This window comes from Scomber scombrus, chromosome 19 (assembly GCF_963691925.1).
Source record: "Scomber scombrus chromosome 19, fScoSco1.1, whole genome shotgun sequence".
NCBI classification, from domain to species: Eukaryota; Metazoa; Chordata; class Actinopteri; order Scombriformes; family Scombridae; genus Scomber; species Scomber scombrus.
The window spans coordinates 15113443-15135329 of NC_084988.1; the positions used below are offsets into that span (position 1 = coordinate 15113443).

General features: G+C 41.9%; 3 protein-coding genes across 4 annotated transcripts in view; 1 reads left to right on the forward strand and 2 right to left on the reverse strand.

The window, feature by feature from the left end:
• Positions 1-407: 407 nt before the first annotated feature.
• Positions 408-10414, reverse strand: prima1 (proline rich membrane anchor 1). 2 transcript variants are annotated; one of them, XM_062440736.1, is made up of 4 exons: positions 10319-10414; positions 8883-9024; positions 6462-6594; positions 408-976 (listed from the first exon to the last, which is right to left on the reverse strand). In XM_062440736.1, exons 1-4 carry the CDS (start codon positions 10343-10345, stop codon positions 877-879), a joined length of 402 nt encoding a protein of 133 aa, XP_062296720.1. In that variant the 5' UTR covers positions 10346-10414; the 3' UTR covers positions 408-876. The 2 variants fall into 2 exon arrangements, with proteins under 2 accessions (XP_062296720.1, XP_062296718.1); XM_062440734.1 differs by lacking the exon at positions 10319-10414 and adding an exon at positions 9895-10176.
• A 5239-nt stretch (positions 10415-15653) lies between these two features.
• Positions 15654-16430, forward strand: LOC134001383 (protein FAM181A-like). The gene has a single exon (XM_062440972.1). It carries the CDS (start codon positions 15654-15656, stop codon positions 16428-16430), a length of 777 nt encoding a protein of 258 aa, XP_062296956.1.
• A 672-nt stretch (positions 16431-17102) lies between these two features.
• Positions 17103-21887, reverse strand: part of LOC134000980 (ankyrin repeat and SOCS box protein 2-like) — a 4829-nt gene continuing 44 nt past the window's right edge. The window contains exons 1-8 of the mRNA XM_062440508.1: positions 21810-21887; positions 19386-19555; positions 19083-19238; positions 18717-18962; positions 18465-18636; positions 17674-18277; positions 17417-17570; positions 17103-17268 (exon numbers count right to left, since the gene is read on the reverse strand). The exon at positions 21810-21887 is cut by the window's right edge and continues 44 nt beyond it. Of these exons, the coding sequence (XP_062296492.1) occupies positions 17138-17268; positions 17417-17570; positions 17674-18277; positions 18465-18636; positions 18717-18962; positions 19083-19238; positions 19386-19555; positions 21810-21887 (1711 nt within the window). The 3' untranslated portion in view covers positions 17103-17137. The remainder of the gene's footprint in view (positions 17269-17416; positions 17571-17673; positions 18278-18464; positions 18637-18716; positions 18963-19082; positions 19239-19385; positions 19556-21809) is intronic.

A 21887-nucleotide genomic window follows, 5' to 3' on the forward strand; every position in this document is an offset into this window, starting at 1 on the left:
GAAGATGTGAAGAATGTACAAGACAGTTTTTCCCCCTTTTAAGTAGAAAAATAAATTCAAAAGGTAGATAAGTAAATAAATAGAGCAAATAAATGATGAAGATGAGTGACTGAAGTATATTACACTGAGAATAAGTCTTCAGTGGCATTTTTGGCATGGTAAAATAACCAGAACGTCCCACGTTGATGTCGTCGCTCCTCTTTTTTTTCTTCTTTTTTTTTTTAAAATATGGATTTCTTTAAATTGCATAGTCAGATGAATCCACATCTCAGAGCCTGGACCAAGAGTCAAATCATGCCTCTCACAAAGCATCTGTCTCAAAAATGGAGAACAAAAGATGGACAGTATGAGCATTGGAATATAAAAAATGTTGCATTCTCTGTAAAAACTGCATGCATGTTATTTATTGTGTGTGATTGGCTGTCCTGTCTAGCCGCCCCATGGGACTGTAGGGCTTCTGTATTGTCTGTTGTTCCATTGCAGATGTCAACAGTGTGTGTGAGGTCTGGATCTGCGGCAGACTGGCAGACAGTCCCTCTCTAGCCAGCAGCCAACCAGCCTGTCAGCAACACTTGCTGTTACTAAGAGCATAATGTTCAGCCTGCTGTGCCACTTTTGACACCATGGGGGTTTGTGGATCTTTCTTGCCGTCCTTTCTGCCTTGATATTTTTTTCCTTCCATCTTTTTAACAGCCCTTCTTGAGCTGAATGGTATCTTCAGTCCGGGCAACATGCCAAGCAAAAAGGAAAGGTTTACCTATTTGAAAACCTCGGGTTAAATCCAGTTGCATACTGGGTGAGAAGGGATTGTTGTATTTGGGGTAAGGTGAATGACGATAATGGTGATGTCACTTCCTGCGTCTATCCGGAGACAGTCTATACCACAGTGTTGTTGGTACCCATGGCCTTCTTGTTACGGATACTCATGGCGTATTCCCCACGACTTGTCCCATTCTCTTCTTTCCGTAGTGGTTTCCTGCAGATAAACATTTTCATAAAGTGAGGCTTTAATCTTTGACAAGAGAGATTTGACGTTACACTCGCTCTCAGCTAAAGGCCATGTCATTAAACAGAGTTTCTAGATGGTTAACCTTTAGGGAGATTTGATTTCTTGCACTGCTCTGGGTGGATGCGTTGGTCTCAGCGATCCTTTCTAATAAGCTCAATGTTCAAAGGTCACTTTTGCAAGGAGACAGGAGAGAAAGATACATCGCAACACAGGGGATAAGACAATTACGTACTCTGACTGGTAGATACAATCTTCCCCCTAAGTAATGAGTGTGTATGTGGCTGTCAAAACAACTTGGGAATAACATCAATACATAACCTCCTGTGAAATTCCCCCTCTACACTGGTTGTAATACTTGGCCCTTTCTATGTGTGAGTACGTTCTGGTGCAAAATAAAGCTGCAGCGCATGATCCGCTTGCTGCTACTGGCCTGTGAAGAGCAGTATCATTCAATGCAGCCCTTTTCATGCGCTCTTCGTGCCTTTGTGGTTATTATATTTGTCCAGTGTACTGTGGCTTCTGTACCGACCCCCTCAGCTGCTCTCCCCTGCTCGGGCTTATGTAACTCAGAGACAGATCTGAATACAGTTAGTACAGTCATTGTCCCACTCAACGCTGTACAGTGCCTTCACTGGCACAGGGGACCCTTGAGCAACATCTTAGCTCAGTGTCTCCACTCCTCTCCTTCTGAAGTCCCTGCCTGGCCGGTCCAACTTTGACAAACAGTCATTCTCAGTCAAGTCCAGCACAGTTCTTTTCCTTTCTTGGGCATCGTGTGGAAAGGGAATCCTGACAGGGAAAAATGAGCTCATACATGACATAATGCAATGTAATACAAAAACAAAATTATCTTTTGAAGTTTAGAGTGTTTCATTTTTGTTGAGACTGTGTTAGAGACTGGGACTGTGGCATTCAAACTTTAAATTCTTGTTAGGACAGCATTTTGTGTTGCTGTTATGCTATAGTGGATTATGTTGTTTCTGTTATTTTGTCCATGGACTCAAAATGTGGCATAGACATAAATTAACACCTTTGACACACTCAATAAAAATGTATCATGTGCTTCACAATTGAAGCTTTAAAGGACAAGTTGACAATTTGTCAGGTCTGTAAAATAACAGTGAGGTGCCCAAATAAACATTGAAACAGGTTTTGTTCACTGTAATCATTCTTCCTGTTCATACTGACCATTAAAAGATCTCTAGCTTATATTGTCAGTAATTGTGGACAAAATCCACAGTCCCCATTTTGAGCTAAAATGTGTTTGGAAGTTTTTCGGAAGATTATATAGGGCTTCAGCCATCTGAATTAGCCAATAAAGTGATTATCTTCCACTCTTATTGTCTTTTTAGAAACAAATTCCCTCTTTGTGTCTCGACAGACAGTGTTTTATTGTTGAGCTGCAGTGGAGGAATGGCAACAAAAAGAGGGAATTTGGCACTAAAAAGACTAACTTTGAAAGACATCAACTTGATTTGACTAATGCAGGCAGCTGAAGTTTCACATTAGCTTCTTATAAACTTTTAAATACATTTTTGCACAAAAGTGGATTTTCACTCCCTTTTCTACATTGAAAGTACATAATGAAGGGATCTTCAAATGGCTGGGATAAATTATTACAGCAAAACCAACTTATGTCAATGATCTTTCAGGCACTTGATTAATGTTTTAAGACAGAGTTGAAAATTACAACAGTTCATACTGCCGTGACAGTTGCTGATAACCAATGTAAAACTGTAAACTGTCTTTAAATTTCACTTCATATAAATGTACAAACCTATCAGATATGGTTGATTTGTTTTTGTTTTTTGGTCTAAGATATTGACAATATTATTGGTAATTGTTCTGTTGGGAGTTTTTTTGTGCACACCCAATTATGCATATTTCTCCTGCTGTCAACTTAATTTATTAGCTGTCTTTCTTGGTTGCTCCCATTCACTTAAGCCAATCAGAATTTGCCACACCTGTTAAACACTCATCTTAGTGCTGTCAGCCCTTACACCTGTTCCTGCCTGGGCTGTTTTCAGCTGTCACTTCAGTGCTATGCATCTCCACTCTCCTGTTTTCATCAGAGCTCCTCAGAAATCCTGCTCAGCTTGGAACCATCAGCTGAAAGAACTTTTATCTTTCACCAAAGTCACGCTCAAAAACATCAAACATACAGACTTTAATGGGTTTCCACTACAAACAATACAATCTTCTCACTATTAACTCAAGCTTTATTTGTGTGATTTTCCTTTCGTCCTAGATTGGTTATGATATCTGTCTTCATATTTGTATATATCTGTGTGGGCAGCTAATTAAAAAACCCTGCTAAATGAATTAGAATGCTTGTCTCCCAATAAAAATGTCAGGCTTTGTGGCCTTAATGCGAATATACGCACAAGCTGCATCAGTGGTTGGGGTTGTTGGAGGTGATGTGAGAACTTGGGCAAAGCTGTAAACAAAATGTGGGTCTATGACTAAGCCTTCCTGTAGGACTCTGTCAGCTGGGAGGGGTCCTACAGCTCAGGACACCAGGGATACATGCTGGCCATGTAGGACAGATGCTGCTTGCTGAGTCCCTGTGGGACCCGGGGAAAGCCTGAGAAAGGAAACAGTCCGGCCCTGGGGTGGAAACACATTCTGCTGCGGGGGAGAAGATTGGCTCAAGCAGCTGCAGCTAGGGGAGAAGGGATATACCAAAATTTTCTCTAGGGGCCAGGCGGGATTGTTTACAGCCATTTTGGAAATTCTCCTACTCAGAAAAGAAAGTCTGTGGGGGCTGATATTCATTTCATGTTATGTAACGTCCCTGTGGCTCACTAATGATTTCAAATTTGTAATATTTTGAAGAGGTCAATATTTCATCTGTTATGTTGAAAAGGGCTGCTGTTCAGTTTGACACTGGTGATCTATAGTTTGCTGGAAGGTGCTTCAGCTTTGCTTATTTCTCCTTGGATTGTAATCTCCAATCACACTGACCATGTCGCTTCGGGGCCACCACACAGGGCCAAGCACTCAGGCCTCAATCCGACCTCTACCCGGGCTTTCAATAATAGATACCATGCTGTTGACACATGGCAGGTGGCAACACAACACTTCACAGGTTAGATGAATATTTCATATCAAAGCTGTGCAATCACAGCGCACATTCCTGTTTGAAGTTTGGGGAATGGATCATGGTGAAATTGGGACGTGTTGAGCTGTTTACAATTACTCCAACCATCTGGAAATTAGAGTAACATGCTATGGTTCAAAGAAAAAATATTAAAAAACAGACTGTAAAAATCTGTCATCGGTTTTGATGGTGCTGGTATAGTAATTTTGAAAATAAGAGAGGTGACAGAGGAGATTAATAATGTATCAGTAAATACTGGATTTTAAACCATTTTGCCTGACAAGTCTTTTCCTTTTATTGCATACTATCTCTAGTTCAGTATTTTGGATGTACTGTATTGCCCTTGGACAGAACTGCTGTGATGTATTATCCGTCTTTGGACAAGCCTCCCAGAGCAGTAAGTGATTAGGAAAAGCATCTAGCTTCATTAGTCAGTGGGTTTGAGTTTTGTTTGTTTTGGCTTCTTGGATGGCTGACAGCCTGGACTGCAGCATCATGTCTTTTGCTTTGGATGGCACAGCAACACTGAAACGCAGCATGTGTCTGAATCCTCTTCTCTATGCTTGCACACACCAGCCTCCCTGGTGCTGTGGACTCTGAATAGAATTGTATGGAAGTGTTTTTTCCAGGCCCCTTTGCTTCTGACAGATGAGTGGCAGACAAAGATTATAAAAAAATAACAAAAGGCCAGGAGGGCTGGGACCTGCAGACCTAGCTCCTCTGCTGTCTGTGGTTCTCAGGCCCTGGCCCTCGGCCAGCTGATTTTCATTGGGAAAGCCCGGAGCACTGAGGGGCTGGAAGGGCTATATATAACTGGCTGTGTTTTTCTCACTGACACATCCTCTCTCACATTGTTATTGACAAAGATGCTCAATTACTGCCTTTGCTTGCTTTGGTAGACAACATTTTATCTGTCCTTTTCGCTGTGCTGTTTCCTCTCCCTTCCTCTCAGGAACCATAGATGATTAGAGCATCCATGACAGATGTTAAAGGAATTACATTTTTCCTAGGACTACTATCCTATTGGCTGGTGACTAATGAATGTCTAATGAAGCCAGTCTGGCTGGACCTGTGTATTTTCCCCTTCTCATTCAGAGTGGACGGCAGCTTGGTGTGGCACATTGTCTGCAGTCTAGAGCCCACAGAGCTTCAGGACACGACCCGGTTGCATGTATAAAAGATGTTGCCTGCGACTGAATGACTGCGCAAATTAATTCATAAATAATGACTTGGGTTTGGGGCTAGAGCCCATATTGCAACAACACTTTGCTACCACTGCTGCATTAAAAAAGGTGCCCCTTGGCTACACAGGGGGCTGGAGAATTGCCATAATGAATTCCTGAGCCAACCACCCATTACTTCCGCTGCCTGACTTTGCCTATTTGTTGTTTAAAGAAAGGAGAAATAGAGTTCTGCTGAGGAAAGCCATATCTGGCATGCAGGCTTAATATAGTCCCATAAATATAATAAGGTATGATACTAAATCTGTTTAAACACACATCAATAAAACATAGAAGTAGCTCCCTGATTTAGGACACACATTTGTGGCGACTCTCATATGGGTGTGTGAGAGTCACTATTTATGCCATATTTTATAGAGTGTGTAAATATGTCAAGAGGATGTATATATGTATGTAAAGATGTTGTGTATTTATGGATGGGTGCACACAAGTTTGCTCTGAGAGGCACTCTGTGCATGTGCAGTGCTTTGCACGATGTGGACGTGTGTATCTGTGTTTGTTAAATGTCTGAGAACATTAACGTGTAAGTCAGAGTGCATGTGTGACACCGTGCTGCCAGAATGTCACACAGAGAATTGGGTCTGGGTTGTGCTGCGGGCTAAAACCTCACGCAGCCTTTTCTCTAATAAGCCAAATGGGGGAAACAGTTCCCGCTGCAACAGCAGCGTCTTGGGATTCATCTGCTTGCCTCCCGCTTTCACTTCCATGAACCCAGCTGCCATTCTAAGAAGCTTTAGACAGTTATGCAAATTAAAATCAACACAGTATCGTCACGTCAGGTCATCATGCACCTCAATACATTAATTTAGAGTGTGGGATGTTTCTGCATGACTCAGTGCAGTGGATCATCCTCAATGACATTTACAACCCATTCCATTATCTAACCTCTGACCTCAGAGTGACCCAGAGGGTAATGGTAGGGTCATCTTTCTGAATCATTCTAACAATGAAACCAGGAGAAATGATACACTCTCCTATGGGTCAAATTACACATGATATGCTGAGTAACTTGCACAGTTCCAATTTCCTTTTTTTTCTCACTTTTAGATATTTCAGTCATAAGTAAGAATATGTTCTAAAAGGGACAGAAAATAAAATAGTGACATCCAACCTCTTGATGGCCTTGTAGCAGATGATGATGGCTGAGAGGAGGAAGACAACTGAGGCACAGGCCACCGTTCCAAGCACTATGATGTCCATCTCCGTCCACCAGGGCCTCAACAAGGGCACCATGGGCTCTGCCACTTCAAAACGGAGAGAAGAGGGAGCAGGGGGAGAGAGACACGCATACAGGAGAAGAGAATGAGAAGAATATCATAAATACAATCATCTAAACTGTAACACCACAAAACAATGAAGCACCACGGAGAGATTTTTCTCCCTGCTCTCTGAGTTGGGAAGCGGCCGTGTCCTCGCCTGTTCTGTAGGTCTTAGGTTCAACGTTCAAAGATATCCAAGCCGACACCATGAATCATTTAAGGTCCCGTCAGCCTTCCTTACACCAGCACTCTTGTCCACACCAATTACTGTTGCACGAACCTCCTGCTCTTTCCACATTAGATCTGTGGAGTAAGACCACTCACCAGGAATGTTGTATAACATTATGTGCATCAGCAACTTTGTGTGTGTAATGCAGACCTCTTTTCTCTTTCTGCAGCATTTAATGCACCCCTACAATCCATAAATCAGTTTAGTCATGTGCATATTTATCTATCTATCTGAAGGGTGGTTTGTTTCAGTTTGATGGTCTTGAAAAAAAATACACTGCACTGCATATGCAATAACAAACTTCTAACTCCTGCATTCACAGTTATTTGGTCATGAATGAGAGGAAGGGTTTACAACATAGCAACAAATACTCCTTAGTAATGCTGTGGACTCTTTTCCAACACAGCACATTTAGACGGAGCAAATAACAAGGCATGGCTCTCCCCTGCACAGCGTACGTCATAAGTCACTATGAATTTAAAAGCTCCTCTCAGCCAAACTTCCATTTTCTAATCCTGCGTTTTGTCAACGGCTGTAGGATTTAATTCAGTCAGTGGTAAGGATCTACTTCATTGTGATAAAGCACGCTCCTTTGAAGGCAAACCATTTTTAGCACACAGACGCTTCCTTCGCACTGCCAATTTCTCAATTTCGTCAGACTTTTAGCAGATAGATAAGGTCTCAGCCATTGTCCCAGTTTTTCATGTTAGCCATGCATATTCATGGCATTTTTAAAGACTACAGTTTAAAGCAAAAAATGTAATCTGAATTATTCATGATGTCTCCACCTACTGCAAACAAATCCGTGTAAAGTTAAAAGGAATAGGAATAGGCCTATTTATCATATTTCTCGTGACATACTGCTGTTTATGGAGGCATCAAACAGTGTGAATACTGTGCTCAGACTTCCACTCATGCGTCGGACATAATTGGGCATTCAAACCCCCACTTAGCTTACAGTCAGATGGTCCTGGCAGCATTTATGCAGTGACCTTGACATCAATCACAGAAGGGTCTATAACTCTGGATACATAGGTAGCTCATACAGTGAGTCAGGGGAAAAAAAGAGGTCTACATCTAAATTGACTAGAAAGAAAAAAAAAAATTGGAATGGATTGATTAAAACCTTTCCATCGCTGTCTGGTGAGACTTTGATGATTAAGTACACCTCCTCACTCATAATATTAGGGGCTCAGGGGGAGTGAGTCTAAAGAGTCACAGTAATAGCTCACTATGGCTGCATCATCAGCAATGCCTGTCCCATATCTCAGTGCACTGTTCATTAACGTGCTTGAGACTACAAACAAATCATCTCAACTTTCAGAGAGCAGGCCAGTGAAATATGTTAGCCTATCTATCAATGGATTTACCATCTCTGAGTGGGACCAAAGAGGGAGTTTCAGGGTGGTGATGGTGGTTTGGGGTGGAGGTCTGCTGTAAAAAAGACTACATCCTCACAGATATGCTCGCTTGTTGTATACAAGCACTCTAACATGCAGAACTGCAAACACACACACTCTTATTGCCGCCAGCTCAACTTCAAAACGAAGCTGGAACTACTGGGCTGGTTCATTAGCCCCTTATCTCTATCAAATTAAAGCTAATTTAATTAACTCATCTGTGTTTTAATCAGGGGTCCTCCGGGGGAAACCCTATCACTGAACCACTGTGCTTGGCAGCCCAGCAGGCACGGATTTCACAGGCAGCTGGGTACTCCCCAAGGTTAGACCCGGCATAAATTAGTCTTGTGTTCAGCTGTCAACATCCTGCTGGCTCTATCACACGCACAGACGCACACGTGTAAAAACTGCGCCTAAGCATGGGCACTCACACGTAAGTCTCGGAGGATTGATGGTACATTTTTCCCCCTGTGTGCAAAAAGAAACACTTCAAAACAGTTTCTTCAGACTATAGCCAGTTACTTAACACCTGTGTCTGGCTTGGAATGATATCCAACTGTGGGGTGAGAGCAGACTGAGAGTGAGACAGACAGTTCTGGAGCCAGACAGGTGTGAAGCCTGGGAGTGCAAGCTGGGATTATTACCTGTGGTGCCCAGTAGCCGCGGAGGAGGCGGTGGAGGCGGAGGAGGAGGAAGGGGAGGGTATCTTCTACAGTGGCATGCCAGCTGGCACTGTTCACTAACTTTCTCCGCCACAGTCCGTGAACATGACCTCTGGAGTTCTCCCTTATGGAGAGGGAAAGAAAAACACAAAGGTATTGAAATGGCTGAGGCACTGTCCTTCAACACATTACTCACAAGTACCATCAGCACAACACTGTGCAGCACAAATGGAGATGTTTGAACACTCAGCAGCCTCTTAGTTAGCAGCATTGTGGATATCCTCTCAGCATTCTTTTCATATCACAAGCTCCAGTGTTGTTGTCACCGGGGCTGCTGTGTATGTAGTTCATGCAGAATAGTAGCACGTCTATGGCTGCAGCCCACTCCCTGTAAGAAACCACCCACCAACAGAGTGGGCAGCAGGCTGCCCCGAGGAGTGTGTGTGGGTGGACTTGGAAACTCAAGCAGATCACATTACACATGAACCCTGGCAACACTGCGTGCGTGTGAACAACAGCTCACCACTATCTGTAGGCAGCAGCACGGGGCAGAGGTTAGAATACTCATCACTAACATATGCCTGCTGCGGGGATCCTGGTGGGATAACTGAATATTGTTATCATAAAAACACAGTTGGCTACTCCATGTTCCCACTACAAGAGAGCTGAGTGTTTCTCTCTCTGTATGTGCCTGTGTGTACTTGTACATATCTATTTTTCTAATGCTTTCAAGGAAACTCTATACATGCATGTCTGTCTGTATTTCCTAAACACAGGTTTTACCATGAACTGGTGAGCCCAACACCTGGTGAAGACACACAAACAGTGCATTACAGATTAACTATATTTTAATAAGCAAATAAGTTACTTGACAAATCTCATCAGCTTCCCAGTTCGTCCCCGTAGTGAACCACTAAATCAAACTCTTGCTACATTGGTGTAACCTCTTCTCATGCGTAAACTGACAAGTGGCGCGCCTGAATATGATACTTACCTGGCATGAGAGTAAAAATAGTGAGAGAAAGCAATGACCGAAGAAAAAAGGCCAAAAACTTAAAGTAAATGGCATTAGATCTTGGACCAGCATTCCTCTTGCGCTGTTCTCGAAGATACTAGGCAGCGTTTCCAATAAATGAATGCAGTATACATAGGCTTTAACTGTTTGGGAAATAACCATCCACCCTGTCCAATTCAGCGGCGATATCTGTGACAGGCGTCTCCAGAAATAGTTTATGCCACAATCATTTTCCTCTTGAAATCCCGTTGTCGATAGCATAGGACAGGCGAGCCGGCAGAATGAGTAGCAAATCTCGGATCATTCACATCTCGAAAGTAGTTTATTTGCTTATTGGCACTCAGATAGCGACCTGAATCACGCCGCTACTCTGTGCAATGTGAGGGCGGTAGATGGCCCGTACCTTACATCCCTCCTCGGCTGCAAGCATGAGTGCAAATGGGCCACTCAAGCCATCGAAGTTGAAGAAAAAAAACGGACAGAGAGATCCTCAGGAATATCGTGCGGCAGGATTCCTCACAATAAACTGACACATCCCCTCAACTTATCTAGGCTGAATACTGTATGGGCGAGTCCGGAGGGCAGAGCCGAGGGTTAAACTGATGCATTCCCCTCTGTGCCAAAATACAGCGGGCTGTTTTATACGGGAGCATCACCACCGCGCACTTGATGCAGCGCTCACATCAGCTCATCCTGACAGCGTGTGCTCAAAACCAATTCACCCTCCGCTCCTCAAAAAGTCCCCAAAAAGCACGGGGGAAGGGGACGTGGTTATGAAAGGCGTAGGTGATGTCAGTTGGGTTTTGTTTGTTTTTGTTTTTTTTGTTTTTTTTTTTATATTGTGGTCCAGGGATAAAGTAATAGCCCACAATGCGTGGAGGCGAGTCCGTAAGGATGACGCGTACTAGAGCGAATTAAAGTCAAGTGGAGAGAGAGAGAGAGAGAGAGAGAGAGAGAGAGAGAGAGAGAGAGAGAGAGAGAGAGAGAGTGCAAGACGCCTACCGACTGAAAACATTGCCATACCCAGTGTTTGATGTGCTGTGTGCCTGCTAGAACACTCTGTGGTCCAATGTCCCAAAGTAGGCTGAGATAAACAGCACTGATGTAACCTGGCACTTACTGGTAATGCTGAAACACAAAGACATTTATATGATATGTATTTCTTAAACCCCAGCTTCATTTATTTCTATTTTCGTCACTATACCTTGCTGATATAGTTTATAAGAGATGATGATGCAGGCCAGAGTGCAAAGAATCAGAGTGCAATGTTTTTAAAGAAGAGAGTGTTGCATAATAATGTTGGTGGTCTTCACTAGGCACAGTTATGAAATTACCCCACAGCCCACAGCCATGTACATGGTACTAGGATGCCAACGTGACATGCACTGTTTATTGGGATTTACTAAAACAGTTATCTGACAGTGGGAATAAAACCTTAGTGCTTGCCCTGGTGTCATTAAAAAGTGCAGGGGAGGCAGGGAAGAACAAGAGCTGCTACACAATACTTCTTTTTGGATCATTTTGGATACTTTATCAAACAATTGTTTTACATCACTACATTTACATAAAGTAGGAACTAGTCCTAGTACTAAGAACACTATTGTCTGTTGACATTAAATGACTGTAATGATTTGCCTGTATCATTTTACAAGAAAAAGTGCAAACAATACCAAATTATTGATTCTTAATTGTGAAGATCTTTTGAATCATGTTGATGAGACAAAACAAGACATTTGCAGATGTCAGCATGGACTTCAGGATATTGTGGGGGCATTTTTTTGTACACTTTATACACCAAACAATTAATCTTGAAAGCAATCTATAGATTAATTGGTTGCACAGTTTAAATAATTTCTCCTCCTCTACCCTCCACAGGGAACTTTGCTTGAACTATGCTTGAACCCCGACGTGCGCTTTGCAGAATAGTTTCTGTGCTCAATATACAAACCTACTGCACAGGCCGCATGTAATTTTCATTGCTTATTCATGTTTCATAGGTCCACATTCATTCGTTGCACCCACAGGATTTGTCTTCTGTTTGGAAGTATTGCCTGTGGTTTAAATTACAGAAGCAACAGCCAATTGTGTCATATCCTGCTTATATTCCAAATAACACAAATAGCATATAAGTCAACTATTCCAAACAACTTTGGATTAAGATCAGTGAATTCAGCATGGAGCTCTGCAGCCTTTTTGTTGCGGCTGAGCGTTTATCACATCTCCTGCTTATCAAACAGCTCTTCACAGACAGTAATGGGGTGAGCTCATGCACAAGAGCTGTGGATGACTTTTAGAGTGGAAAATCCACAGCTGCTGTTAAACTGCATTTGCACGTACACAATGCAGACCCCCTTTTTTCCAGAGTTATTGAAGTATAGAAACCTGGCTTTGGCATATGGTCTGCCCAGCAGTTCAGCTCGTCCATCCTCTCCTACAGTCTGTCCCAGTATCGATTATCTGACAAGAGAAAAGCACTACATCCTCTCGGTTCCTTCCTGCTGCCTTAGCTCATTCTAACAACCTGCAATCTGCCACAACATACATCACAGCCCTTTTAAACTCAGATAAGAAAACCTCTTAATAAAATTGCTGTGGTCTTTCAGTGAGATTATTGTTGCCAAGATGAGAATCAGCATTCACATCTTTGCAAACACACATATTGTTTCCTTCCGACTAACAGTCATTTAAAAATACCCTCTGCCAATCAAGGAACATTAATGTTCAGAGAAGATTAACTCAGCTGCATTAAGCTTTACAATCTGTATATCGTTTTAAATACAACAGTCCTGTTGGGCTTCATCACAGTGGAGGTGGATTGCCATCTAGTGTCAACGTCTGGCAAGGTCCTTGGAATAAAAACATTAACAGATCAGATTGAAAAAATTGAAGAATGAGTTGTTATTTAAACTTCAGAGAACTTTCCCAGAGCGTCTCTCAGTCTGAAAGGTTTCCCATCACAAAATACCTGAAAAACTGCAGAACATTGTTTCATTATAGAGGAATGTAAGGAAATTAAAGTTGGATTTTCTTTTGCACATGTCATACTTTTCTATTTGCTGTATAATTGTCTGTACTTATTTTGTTTATGTATCTTTTGTCACTTTTCAGTCATAACAAAACAGATATACTGTATGCTACAGTTGAAAACAAAGGAAACCATTTCTTGATCCACTTTCTAATGGCCAAGTTAGTTTTTTCATCACATATACATCCTATTACTTATCATGCGCATCTTAATTTAATATCTTCAGGAATTGCATAACCAAAAATGTCTCTAAGGGTTAAAGATATGTTAAGCTTTTCACATGATCTGACGATGTGGAGATGTTTAGCATGTATGTGCCCACACAATCTCAAACAACACTGCTGTTGAATATGGAGTGGTTTATTTTTAATGTGAGCTGTGATGAAGAAACAAATTCAATACTTCCAACCAAATTTCTTCCATTTCCTGGAATGTATAGATGTGTGTTGCATTTCGTTCATCCTCAGATATTTCTATATTTAGATCTGATTCCCATTTTACTTTGACATATAGAGAAGTATTAGATCTGCCAACCCTGATACTGTATACTTTTAACAGACTTTGATTTATGGCTCAGCTCTTCTTATTTTTAATTTCTGTGATCTGTTTTTATCTTTGTCAGATCTGTTTCCTGTGCTGCTGTAACCCCTAATTTCCCCCTTGAGCATAAGTAAAATGTTTTCCAGTCTAATTTTAGCTATTTTTGAGCAAATAACACAAGTGACAGAAAAAGTCCTTATATGCATCACAGCAGTTTTGTAAAGGAGCCTGTATGGACAGAGTGCACATGACAGCAGACTTCTTAGTAAAAAGAGAGTTCTACTTCAGTATGCAAATTAAGTGATTGTACATCATCATCATCAGGCCCAAGCAAACTCTTGCAAATTTTCACCAAAGATATGCAAGTTAGGTGGAGAGACTGTAAATCGTCTGTAGGTATTAATGTGAGTGTGTGTCTATGTTAGGTGGACTGATGGTGGAAAGGTGAATATAGAAAGGAAGGAAAAACATTGAGTATTACTCAGAAGTTGAATCCCCCTGTCTTGGCGCAAGGACACATGCGGCACATGGGCACATGGCGTGATATATGGATGCCACTGTGCTTCCTCTTTCTCATTCTCCCTCACTTCAAAAGCACAGGAGTGGGGTGACAGGCCAGGGGAGGGGAGCCCCATTGTTAATTGGCCCTTTTCAGCTAAACAGAGAGGTGAAGGGAAGAAGAAGAGAAGAAGACAATAGGGTCCCATTGCCTCTTCACAACAAGAGGGATGCCTTGAAAAAATAGACCAGTCAGAGCACATATAGACCGGCTGGGCTCTTATCAGACAACTCCAAGCTGAGTGAATGGGTCAATCAATCATGTTGCCTCCAGTTCAGTCAAAAATAAATGGCCTGTATCCTTCATATAGCCTGCAGAAAGACTGATTCAGGCCAAATGATATGAGGGCAGCATAAAGCACAGACATGAGGTGTTACTTACCAGACAAACTGTTTCCTCACATCTCATTCCACTGCTGCTGCTGTTCAATGGAACGATAGGTACTCTTTCCCCACTTCAATAAGGGGATGAAGCTCAATTAGCATTTCACAAGTCCCCTTTTCCTCCTCTATTGCAACCTTCCCCGCGGAGCCCATGCTTTCTCTGGGGATTGTCCTGTTTTGGGCCCTTGTTGCCGTTGGCAGGGTGACAGTATTCGAGTGTGCAAACTTGTGCTATTGTCCGCGGGCCAGAGGGAGCCATGGAGACCCCATAATATGACACAGGAAAATGTTTGCTGATGGCAATTCTATGGGCTTTGTCCGACTCTTTCTCCTTCATGACGACTCGATTTAAGTCTCTAAATGTTTGACTACAAATGCAGGAGTGCTATCCAGCTCCTTTCCCTTTGTCCTGCGAGGTTTGAATGAGTAATTCAGCCTTTGTGTCGCTCGATTGAGGGGGCAAACAGAAAGACAAGATTCTTGAGCGTTCAAGCCCCTTTCCATGGTTATGCACTCTTTAGATCCCCCCCTACCAAATCCTACAGCTGACATCACTCTTGGGGAGGGTATAAGGGGTATCTATGCTAAAAACTCAACTTTAAATAGCTCCCGTGTAAGTTAAAACGCATGCATATTTTTTGCAGACTTTGCACTTATTTTTATTCATGCACAATCCGGATTTTCAGAGATGTTTGTCCGACGCGGAGAAATCACCGTGTAAGAGAAATATCGCATCTCCTCAGTGGCTTTTTTTTCTTTCTTTCTTCTTCTTTTTTTTAACAGATCTCCATGACAACAATTTGCAGTGGTGAAGAATTCGATACCAGGGCGCTTGGAGGCTGATTGTGGTGCATTGTGAGGGGCCTGGGGTCGCTGATTGGTTCAAGGAAAGCACCATAACTACAAGGAGTTTATATTCATTCAACTTGTTGGAGTGCTCCTACTGCAGCCTGGAGAGAAATCTGTGCTTGGACTGTGGCTTCGCGATAGTCTGGATTCATCCAGCAGTGGTGGGTGAAGGGTTATTACTTTATGAAGTGATATAAATTGATATATATCACATCCAATTTGTGCCTAATTGCAGAATTTCTTAAGCAGAAAAAGAGACGCAATTACGCACTGCTTACACTTGTTTTCTGATTTCCTTTCAGATCTTGATTGTGGACTATAACTTTTATTTTTTATTTTTTTTTATTTTAACATGGATTAATTTAATGAACGTCTTGGAAAAATGGCAAATGCAGACAGTGAGGTCAAGACGTTGCTGAATTTTGTAAATCTGGCGTCCAGCGACATTAAGGCGGCCTTGGATAAATCAGCTCCATGCAGACGCTCCGTGGACCACAGGAAATATCTGCAGAAACAACTGAAGCGTTTTTCTCAGAAGTACTCCAGAGTCCCGAGATGCCACACGCACAGATCTGCTGAGAATGGGTGTGCCAAACCGATGGGGACTGTTCAGAGTATGAAGGTCGCAGACAAGGCCGGTTCAGATGCGCAAAATGTGGAGAACGCGGGGAGCGCTGTGGAGCAGGTGCCTATGAGGAAACGCCAACTACCAGCCTCTTTCTGGGAGGAACCTAAGCTGACCCAGACTAAGAGGGAGCACTCACATTTAGGATTGAAAAAAAGCCTCGCAGGCACAAGTGAGGGTGGAGAAAATGAAAAGAGGAAAAGAGGTTATGATGATGATGCAAAGCCCCCATTGTCTGCGTCCAGTCGACGCAGCTCTGTGGACAAAGAGACGCTGAAATTGGACCTGACGTCTCACCACTGTGTGAGTATGTGCGGCTGCTGTCCGTTCCAGTACCACGGACATCAGGTCCTCCACAGTCACATTGTTGTCCCCAATCCACCCCTGGGACTGTGGAGTAAGGTAACAGGGACTGAGACAGAGAGACTAGAGCATCCTTATGGACAGAAAATTCACACACATGTTGTGGTCAAACCCATACCGACCAAGCCCACCGTCCAGTCACCAATCTTCAGTGTGTTTGGGTTCATTTAATGAGAATATTGAAGGACCAATCAAACAAAAAAGTGTAAATAGGACTAATTATTTTTGTTCTACACAGCCAACTCTTTCTCTTTCAGGTTTTGAAAATGAGACACTTCCCCAAGCACTTATTGGAATTAGTCATCTATTTTTGTTGTTTAAATCTAAAGGACCAAATTGCACTTGCAGAATAACTTCATCATGTTCTCTCTCATGCCAGTCTGATGACACCAAGTATCTGAAAGCTGACAGTAAGTTAAAAGGTTTCTACTTTTAGGTTCATACAGAACTACTTTTTTTTTTCAAAGCACTCAAGGTCATGCAAATGAAAGACGACATCCTGTTTTAGCTTCCTCTTTCAACTATGAGAATAGAATGTGGGACATAGATTGCTTTTCTTTGTCAAAGTAATGTTTGATAGACACATTTGATACAATGACTTTGATTTTTAAATAAATGATTCAACTTCCCTTAAGAACTCATTTGGGCATAAGATTGTTTTTACCTTTCACTGAGGGCTTCTGTGAAACTACAAAACATTCAAGAAGACAGAATAAAGAAACATGTTGACACATCACAGGTCTTATAAATAGATATCTTATACATAGAGAATTGCTTTGAAAAAACATTTACAGATTCATGATATTAGATGCAGCTAAAAAAAAAGAACAATCTATTCACGGCTCTGCTGCTTATATTACTTAAAGTTAATCTTCAAGTCAGTCAGTCAGGTTCAGGTATCTGATTAGTCTGTCTGGCAGAGGTAGGCTTGTGAGAGATCTCAGTCTTTGTGTCCCCACTTGGGTCCGAATCCTTGTCCTGCATAGGTGCAGCAGTGGACGAGGTGACACTATGGAAAGACAAAGAGGATTGGATGCAATTTAGCATTTTTATAGGCTACTTTTGTGTCTGTATGCATGCATGAAAGAGAGAGAGATAGAAAGCTGTAAGGATGGAAGTGTTTTAAGTAAATGTGTAAGATTTTGTTTTATACTTACACAACTTCTTCTTAACAGTGAGCCATTCTTCTCGACTGTCCAGGAGTTCAGTGAGCTTGCTGCACAGTTGAACATGACTGACATGCTCCAGCATCAAATCTATAATCGGTCCTGCCCATTTACACATAAGTGATGTTGAAATCCACTCACAGAACTAAAGAGGAGAAGAATCACAAAAAAGATACATTATTTAAAAAAACAAAATAGATTTCACTTATTCTGAAATCCATAATATAGTTTTTGCTTATTTTTCATACCTGTGTTGCTTTTTCTGGTGGTTCAGTGCAGTTTAAAGGGAGCATGCCATCACTCTGCAAATCATATCCATTACCACCAAAAGTTCTTATATGGGATTCAGCTGATGTTGGGTGACATGCCTTGCCATATGTACAGGTGAAGCAGGAAAGGGCATCACAGCCATTGTCCAAAAGGCACTTGAGGAGAGGCAGGTTATTCATGCAGAGTGCAACAACAGTAGGAAACGTTGTGGCGTAAGAGGGGATTCTGGCGTTGGCATCGGCCCCTCTCTCCAGCAGTAAGGACACAGTGCTGACACTGCCCTGCCGTACTGCCATCAATAGAGGACTAACTGGGTCCAGACTTAGACTAGCGCCAGCGTTCAGTAACACCTCTGCTGTCTCAGTGCTGCCATTGGCAATAGCAAAGCTGAGGGCTGTTGCACGTCCATCAGCATACTGGATGGAGTGACTGTGGGCCAGTTTAGCATTTACATCTGCACCTGTCTTGAGCAGCACAGCTGCCACTGTGTGTCTGTTGTGCTCCGCTGCCAGGTGGAGGGGGCTGATCCGACTGTGGCGAATCCTGGCTCGACTTGTCACTGAGACGAGCAGGGATACAATCCTGAACATGTTAAACAAACATGTTTAATAAAAATACTTAAAGACAACACACAGAGAGAATTATAATTGTTATCATAATACACTATTTATAATAACAACTCTATTACTGTACATTATAACCACAAATGTTGCATCTGAATACAGTGTTTTCAATTATAATACCTCATTAACAACTTAGCATAACTTACTCGTGGTGTCCATACTGGGCAGCAACATGTAGAGGCAGCAGTCCTGAGTTAGTGGGTTTGTTGGCATCTGCATTTTTAGTCAACATCACTGCTACAATTTCCTTGTGGCCATTTTTACTGGCCTCATGCAGTGCTGTGACACCATCACATGTCTGCATGTTCACATCAGCACCTGAACAAAAACATTCTTTCATTAAAACCCTTTTCAAAATTATTAGGGAGATCAAAAGTAAGTAGTAGATAAAAGTATACCTTTTCCAATAAGGTAACATAGTGCCCTCATCTGTCCTCGCTGAGCTGCTACAGTGAGTGGTGTGATGCTGTATGTGTTTGCGGGGTTGATTACGGCCCTGGCTCTTATTAGTAGCTCACAGATCTCTGTGTTGTTCCTGGATACGGCCTCATGGAGGGCCGTCCAGCCCTGGCCACACCGCTGGTTCACGGTGGCCCCATATGAGAGAATAAGGCTCACCATATTCACGTTCTCCAACTCACAGGCTGCAAAGACACATAAGATATGGAGTCAAATCTGGCCACCACCTTGCTGTAACATAACTATCTGTATATATTTTATTTTTCTAAATAGTTCTGTTGTGTAGCAATTATTTAATGCTGTACCTTTGTACAAAGGGGTTTCTTTGTTCTTACTGCCAATGTCAGGGTCAGCACCTGTCTCTAGAAGGCACCGCACACATGACAAGTGTTCACAAGACACAGCAAGCAGCAAGGCCGTCTGTTCCTGTAAGGTACGTTTGTCAACTGATCCTGGATGGGCTAAAGTAGAAAGCACACATATCACATAAAGTCACAGTGAGTGACTCATTCAGCATTTTGAAAATGAACAAACAGTGCCCTAAAACCCCTCTTTGAATACATCTAACAGTAGGTTACCCTTACAAATTGAACAAATTTCTGTCATACCCCTCAGAAGGGTCTTCAAGCATTCAGTCTGTCCACAGAATGCAGCATCGTGCAAAGGTATCCACCCATCATTGTTCTCCTTCATCAGGCTGTGAGGTGTGGATGTTGCCAGATCATTAATGGCCTCCACATCCCCTCTCCTGATGGCAAAGACCACCTGGTCCACATCCCTTGAAAGGAGTAGAAAATTACATATATATACACAAATTAAAGTGTAATTTCAGACATTTATCAGCACAGGGGTTTAATTTAGATGCAACCATGGACCCTGAGCTTTATATTTATATGACTATCTACATTTATTTGACTTTAATTAACATGAGTGAGTAATCTAAGTGATGGTTATTAAACCAGACATGATTAAATGTGTCTTACTCATATTCTTTATTGACACATAAGACCTCACTTACACACACACACACACACGCACACACGCAGCCTCCGTGTCGAACAGCTCACAACAATAAAGACTCACTCCGGCTCTGTCGTTACGTCGCCCTGACTGTCTCCTCTCCTGCTGTCGCCTTGCAGTCGCGACTGAACATTAGTAAATTTGCCCCCTGCATTACGAAACTGCGATAAATATTCGGAATAGCTGAATTTGGTCATTTCTGGTGGTAAATGTGCCGGCAGCGTTTCACTCAGCGCACAGCCCGGCGGCGCAGCGCAGCAGCTGTGCCCTCCTCTCTCAGATTATTTTGGGACTGTATTGTCAGACTGCAGGGTGACGGGTTTATCCATATATGTCAAGAGACTCGGTTATCCAGCGATAAGACAAAAAGCATTGAAGATAATCTCCCCTCTAGTGCAGCCTTTTTTTCACTGGCTGGTTTCCAAATTAAACAAGCAGATATACAGAGGTCAGTACAAGAGAAAACACAAGGATATACAACATAAGTAATAACTATTACTAGATAGACCCGCAATTAATGAGTCATTATTCACTTTATAATGGCTCAGGCATTGTGACACTGTACTTTATGTGTTCACAGGGTCAGCTGGACTATATGAATTTACTGTCGTAATTAACTCTTCGTTTTTTATAGGGGGCGCCAACACAGACAAATCATCAAGTATTACGTGTTGGTGGCTGAGAGCTCCTTTGATGAAACGCACTATTAGCAGGGCTGTAGACAGAAAGACTGGAGCCATGAGTCCAAGTCCCCCCAGTGCTCCCACCCCTTGTTACTAATATTACATTTTCTTTATTCATCTAACAGTGCAATTACATTTTCAGTGGGATAGATTTTATCTCTCAAAAATTTTGTTTTAGTCAAATTTACAGTTACTGAGTCTTAAAATATGGTCATTAGCCCAAACCCCATGTGTAATTTGTATTTTAGTAGAATGTGAACTTTTCCTGACGTTCATCTTTTTTGGGGTATTTCTTGAAATAATTCTGTTGTTTTTCTTGGGAGGACAGTCTCCCTGGGTATTTATCACAAAATAATACATGTGACCTACCCCCTTTAATTCAGCCCTGAAGTTTTAGCCTTTCTAAGAAAAGTACTTTGCGTCATAGGCCTCTAAAATTATTCAAAATATTTCCTTAAGGACTAGTGAGGGAAATCTGTGAGTTTTTTCTACAACATATGAAGGACTGTTTTAAAATGTGGTTGCTACATGCTTTCTAAAGCATGTCTGTCCGGTAAAGAAATCTGTGTTCCTTTTAACCACTACATATTCATTAGTGTCTGCAAAGTGGGCACAGTGACGCAATTAACAACGTGAATTATTGACTGCAGTTTCTCCAACAGAGGTAGATATTTTGTCATTAACAGGCCAGTACACCTGCACCATCTACAGGAAATTAAAGCAACATCAGCAGCAGTTTAGACCTGAAGACATTTTAAAGTCGTCTCCTACATGAAAAGGAATGTGTATTTTTATGTTCTTTAAGTTGCTCTTTTCTTTGTGTGTTTATGTTGTTTGAGGTTTTACATGTAACTTTTGTGTTCAGTTAGCTAAAATTACTTTAATGTTGTTTGCTTTATACACCAAATGATAGCTTTAGAGTTTTAAAACTGAATGCATCACTTAATTTCCTTTCCATGAAACAGATTTCACATTAAACCTTTTCAGTGACTTGATAATCAGGAGATAATTGTCTGGAAAAACAGACCTTTTTCCACCGCAGATGTTATTAATAGTCACACAGGGAAAAGCACAAGTGTTACTAACAACATTAACGATGGCTCTGTTCTTTTCAAGTGCCCTGTTAAGCCATGACAGTTTGACAGTCATGCAGCACACACAATGCCAGGACCCTGAATCTACAGCAGCTAAATGAAATTCAGCCATCATAAAGTTTATCATTTACACCCGTGCTTTTCTTACTGAGACATGTCAAAATGTATTTATATGCCTTTGAAATGTAATGCTTTATAAAACACAATTGAAGTAAGTGATGACATGTATCCTCACCTGAGCAGGTTTGCTGTGGTGTTTGGTGAAGTGGGGAGACTCAGGGAATAGACAGCCGACCTGTCTATGATATCCGCA